The 6,000-nt window shown below is 38.9% G+C and overlaps 1 protein-coding gene across 7 annotated transcripts in view; it reads right to left on the bottom strand.

The window, feature by feature from the left end:
• Positions 1–240: 240 nt before the first annotated feature.
• Positions 241–6,000, bottom strand: part of GULP1 (GULP PTB domain containing engulfment adaptor 1) — a 170,422-nt gene continuing 164,662 nt past the window's right edge. For 6 of the 7 annotated variants that reach the window (XM_082205673.1, XM_082205672.1, XM_082205669.1 and 3 more), the window contains one exon: positions 241–2,993. In XM_082205673.1, coding sequence (XP_082061799.1) covers positions 2,922–2,993 — 72 coding nt within the window. In that variant the 3' untranslated portion in view covers positions 241–2,921. Of the gene's footprint in view, positions 2,994–5,184; positions 5,196–6,000 lie in introns of all 7 variants that reach the window. The other variant, XM_082205671.1, reaches the window with a different exon arrangement.

Below are 6,000 nucleotides of genomic sequence, written 5' to 3'. Positions count from 1 at the left end.
GCTCCTTCACTGGCAATTTTGTGTGTGCTCGGCCACGCAGGGCCCCAGCGCCTATGCACCCTTGGGAGTGGGGGAGGTGAACAGGAGTACTATGAACTGCAACATTTTGTTGCAGCCCCCATTTTTGTTGTTGTTGAGTTTTGTGGTTATTATTGTTTGATCTTCGCTTTCATTTTATATTTACCGTTTTCTTTGTACTGCGGATCAGTATTAAATAAAAATTCTGTTCCACGAGACAAAATTATTTAAAACATTTATTCGGAGCAAAATTAAACAGACAGTTTGAGATTACATAGAAATACAAATTTCAACCAGAACACTAGAACCCTCTCGTTAAAAATGTACTTTCTCGCTGAATTAATTTAGGTGTCCTTGTACTGGCGAGATCGGTTAGATCATATTTAGCATTTCGTAGAATCAACCCACGTAAAAATCAGTAAAACAAAGGTTTCTTAAAATGTGCAAATATTTTCTGAGTGTTTCGTTACCATCCGTAGTAAACGGCCCCTAAATATATGCTTATTACGTAAAGCTTTCTTTTTTAAAAGTACGATAAAAATACAAATTCTATTTGTTTTAAAAAGCCATTGATATGGCTACTAAACAACCTCGTTGTACAAATTGCAAAATACTATAGGACAAACAAAATTATAGATTTCTTTCTAGGAAACATAGTCTACTCTACCCATTAGTGATTCCATATATATATATGTATATAACTATATCGACAGACACATAGGCCATGATCCAAAGGACTGTTTGTGGTGTTTTGCATATACACTGCAAGTATTTGTCCCACACCTTCCTACTGCAGCCACCATCCTTGCGTCCTCGCCAAGCAGTTTCTGAAAGTCAGGCGACCCTCTGGAATGGTGTTCAGTGTGATGTGAGCGCCTGCATTCTTCCCCGTACATGTGCAGAAGCACTTTACGTACGCAGGCAGTTCTCTTTGGATCCTGTCCATAGATATAGGTATACATTCAGACCGATCAATGAAAAGAAGGAAGACTTAACACAACGCAAAAATAGGAAAGGCTCGCTGGAGCCGCAACGCCTAAGCAGATGCCTAACTTTAAGCAAGTGAAGAATCCCAGACTGTCCAGGCATCTGCTTAAGCGTCTTCCGAGGCTGGAACAAAGCTTTTTTAAAAAAGTAATAATATTGCATAAATGCATTCTATTTTCTGTGTAAACCTCACAATATAAGGTCAAAAGCTATTATTTTTTTCAACCCAAGTACCAGAAAACTAGTTCTTTTCTCCCCGTCTAAAAGATATAAGCAGTAAAATAATCTCTTAAGTGCCTTCTCTTATTTGTCCTTCGCATCCACCCTCCCCACCCCCCAAAAAGTCTTTTCAGTGAAAGGATCCTCACAGGAGAGGAAACTCCCCCCCAAAAAAATTATTGTATATACATATATATGTATATATATATAAATGTGTATACATACACACACACTTTAAAAAATGAGAAAAGTGATGGCAAATATGGAAACAAGAAGGAACAATTCCACTGGTGAATGCAAGAAATGCACAAACAAAATGTTCATTTATTGCTAGTTTGAAGGCTAGTGGAAGAAAAATACAGTGATGCTCAGGAATGGGCTTCTGCACAGGAATTACAAATGACAACAGGATAACCTGTCCCCACCATTCTTCTCTGGGTTATTGTTATCAAATTATGCACCCATAAATGACACGTACATTGCACAGTTAGGTTATTTGCCAAATGTATGATCCAAGCAGCTTTCATAGGGTTCCCACATGACCCAGCAGCAGAACTCCTTTGTGTGCTTCCAGATGATTCTCTAGGCTTCCAAGATCCTGCAGGATGTACTCTCAAACCCTCTGGAATTCGCAGAGGGCCTGACCTCAAAACATCGAGGGTGTCTTCTCTTAGCTAAAGCGTGTGTGCATAAGGCAATCTGAGCTGGATTTTTCCCGTTGTACGTAGCAACTTGACATGCACAACCTAGCAGTGACTTTTAGACTGCCTCCACTTGGAAATCAACAGGGTTTCCAAAACATCTGTGTTGAGGAGTCAGCTATCGGACCCCCACCTCCTAAATATGCTTCTGAGTGCAGAAGAGCGCTTGTGTGCACATGTAGATGTGAAAATAGACTATCACTCGCCACTGAAAAACATAGCTTTTTGTGAAGCAGATTCTAAATGACCAACACCACCAGGAATGTAAAAATAACCTTATGCGCCTAATCAAAATTCTTAAAGCTAGGACAGGAATCTGTGGTTCCCCGGGTGTTGCTGGTTTTCAGCTCCGATCTTCCCATGATGAGAGTCATGTTAGTTGGGGCTGATGAGAGTTGGGGCTGATGGGAGTTGGAGCCTGACAACATCTGAAGCACCTCAAATAGGTGATGCTGGGAGAGTAAACTGGAACTGCCTCCATCACTCCCTTTATGTTAAAGTACAGCCATTAATGTGGGAAAGTCTATGTGAAGAACCACAGAGCGCACTGCAGCTTGAATAATGGCCAGAAACAAGGATTTATGGACTGCGTGAACTGTGGTATGCAGTTTCTGGGCGATTTTCAACAAAAATGTATGAACAGGGCCCTACATACTGGGAATGAAGAAACCAACGGAGGGGATTCTATAGCATTGCATGAATAGTTCGAAGGACTTCACAGCACATGGTGAATTGCCATTGGGTGGCGGAAGATGACTAAGAAAGACAGCAGTGTGATTTCATTTTGGTTTCATATACACGTGTGACTTTTTACATTTGTACAGGGATAACACTGGAACCTATCTGGAGTTTCACAGATGCAAACCTCACAAAAGTGAACAAGTTGAAAAAAAACATTTTTGGCACATTGACAGTATTTGTAATACGTTTTAAAACTCCCCCCCCCCTCCTAAAAAAAAGAGATGGCAATATCTTTTCACGGTTCTTTTCCTGGCATCAGCACCTGCTGTCTAGAGGGTCAAGGCAAAATACTGTGCCTTCCAGAGTCAGTCCCATTTTGAACCCCTCCTGAAACAGAGGAAGAAAAACACAAACAAAGAAACAGGAAAGAGTGAGAAAATGCGGTATTTTACAAACGCCTATTGAGAAGTGCTCATTCTTATAACTGTGGAATTCACCTTAAAAAAAGAAAAGAAAGAAAGTCTGGTCATGCAGGAATAAGCTCTTTTGAGTTCTGTAATACATTCTCATCTGGATTGTTTCATAGAGAATGAAACTACTCTCTCTCTCTCTCTCTCTCTCTCTCTCTCTCTGTGTGTGTGTGTGTTTGTGTGACTGCTTTTTAAAAATTTAATGTGCTTTAAAAATGTTGAAATGAAATTACTTGGCTCTTGTAAAAATGTTTAAAGAATTAGGTAAAAAGGTAATGGTTATGAGAAGCTGGTAAAAATAAGATTTAAATCTTAAGTTTTAAGGTTTTTTATAAGATAAGATGAAAATAGAGTAAGGTAATGTAATGACAGAATATTATGAATTATGGAAAGGATTTGCTGTGACAATTATCAATCAAGATACAAGAGATGGGAGGAGGAGGAGGTCATGGAAAGAAGGTAAAGAAAGTGGAGAATTTGAAAGTGATGGTTTTGTTTTTTCTTTTTGTTTTTCTGTTTTTGTCTTTTTCCTTTGTAATTTTGTCTTTTTTCTTTGTAATTTTAAAAAAATTCTTTTTTCAATAAATATCATTATAAAAAATAAGAATTTAATGTGCTTTAATTACAGACACACACACACACACACACGCATCATATGCTTTTGATGTTACTTCTATTGAGCCTTAAGCTGCCTGTTTCCACTGTCCCGTTAATTATAGATGAACTGTACGAATGAAATTTACAATATATCTCACTATCTATATGAGAAAAGCACTCTCAGTTTGAGATCAGGGTCCCCATCAAATATCTGCCTAATGTGAAATTTAAAAAGTGAATTTGAACGTTTGCATTTTGTCAGTTTTTGGAGGCGGCGGCGGCAGTGGAACATGTATGTAGCCTGCAAAAGTTGTGTGTGTGTGTGTGTGATGTGTCAAGTGTCAAGGTCGAACCCTGATTGAAAATATACAGTGGGTTGTGTCACATTCCACTGTATCAGGCTTGCAAATGGAGAAAAAGTATGCAGTTCCATTCTGAGCTGGAATGGATCTAGTTGGATAAAGAACTGAGAATACAATGGCTCTGTTTTAGACCATGGCAGCGTAGACTGCCTTACGTACAAATTGGCAAGAGGCAACCTTCAAGATAAGGAGTGATTCTTGGCAAGATAGAGGTGCTTTCATAAGGGTTATTCCTGTGGGCTTATAGGATTTCAGTTTGACCTATAAATCAAATATGCTACAAAGATGGCTGATTTGAAAGGTAGCCCTCCCCTCTGGATTACAGTACTGGCTAGAGTTGAAGAATAAATAAGTATTCTTTTACTGAAAAAACAAAACAACAACAGAAGACACGTGCATTGATTCAATTCCTTAGAGACCTACATGTAAAAAGCCTTATGTTTGGATGACAGAATTGGGAATGTGACTGTAAAGAATCAGTCCAATGCACATGCCTTCTATTTTCTGGGAAAGAATGCCTGGGGAAGGTAATATATACTTGTTGGCAAAGGGTCAGGTTTTAGCAAGTCAAAATACAAAGCAGATTCCTGGCTCATATCGGTGGCGGTGTGGCTCTTTAGCAATGCACACCTTTTTTTATCCATGGTCCATTTATCCTAATGTATGAAACTGTTCTTCCATCTCAGTGAATGGGGAGTGGGAAGAACATTGTGAATGAGGTCCCTATATGATCAAACATCTGCAGCAGTGTCTTTTTTAATACATATCATATGCATGGTTGAGGGCACTTCAAGTGCACATATACCCAGAGCAGAGCATCCCCACAAAAGCTTGTATTTTACAGAAATGGTAGCCAACTTGCCTGCTCTGTCTGAAGTAATAACATTTCCCTTGAGTTTTAAAGTTCAGATTGAATAAAAGAACTCATCCTTACATAATGTGTATGTACAGCATAGTGAGCTATTACAGACAAAAAGTCAATACCTCTCTGAAAGGGGCCTGCATGAATTTCTCAAATTTTACCACATGAAAAATGAAAACGAATGGAAATCTAGCAATCTGAAGTGCTAAAGTTTAGCTCTCAGACATCAACGTTATTATACTTTATAGGACATGAATCGAAACTCATTAAAAAATATATATACCAACCATCGCTGACGCTGCACACCCACGAAAGCACAAAGAGACAGAAGAAATATTAGAGCTTCTGGCAGATTGGTTAACATCGGTAATAACATTTCTAATTTAGGCTACAATTCTATACACAATTACGTGGAACAAGTCTCACTGAACTCAAGAGAACTTACGCCCAAGTAGATATGCATTGGATTTTGCTCCTAGTTACAGATCTCACAAACAACTAAACCGAATAATATAAAATAATTGCAACTAAATTTATCTTTTCATTATTTCTTACAAAATATTCAGAAGTAAATATAAAGTTGATTGCAACCAAGTTCATTTTCTGAAGTAAATTATAATTCCCCCACTGTTGAGATTGGAAAGGTATTTATGGTATTTCGTCACACATAGATATAAATATTTTGTGCATGCACTTGGTATAGTTTGGTCTCACATGGTATACTGTCAAAAACCACGGGTATTGGGGTGGGAAAAGTGGAATAATGTTACAGAGGAGCTAAAAGGAAAGGTGTTTCTTGCCACTAGCCCTGCAGCCAACTGGCCTGTACTGCCCTGTGTGTCAATGGATCAGGAAGAGTAGTGATGGGATGGTGGAGGGCTAACCACTACATGGAGGTAAGCAAAGGCCAGTCAATGGGCAAAGATACCCAGCAGTGATGAAGAAAGATAGGCAAGGGGTCTTGTGGGTTTGAAATGAAGTGTGAGTGGCTGATTAACCATACACAGATAGGATGGGGTGACTAGAGAAGGGATCGTGATTGAGAAATGAGTGGAGAAACCCAGCGGGCTACCATTTGTCATGTATTTGAGTGGGTGGGGATA

The sequence above is a fragment of the Podarcis vaucheri genome (genome assembly GCF_965113315.1).
Source record: "Podarcis vaucheri genome assembly, chromosome: 1".
Classification (NCBI taxonomy): Eukaryota; Metazoa; Chordata; class Lepidosauria; order Squamata; family Lacertidae; genus Podarcis; species Podarcis vaucheri.
This window is presented reverse-complemented; position numbering and strand designations above follow the sequence as displayed.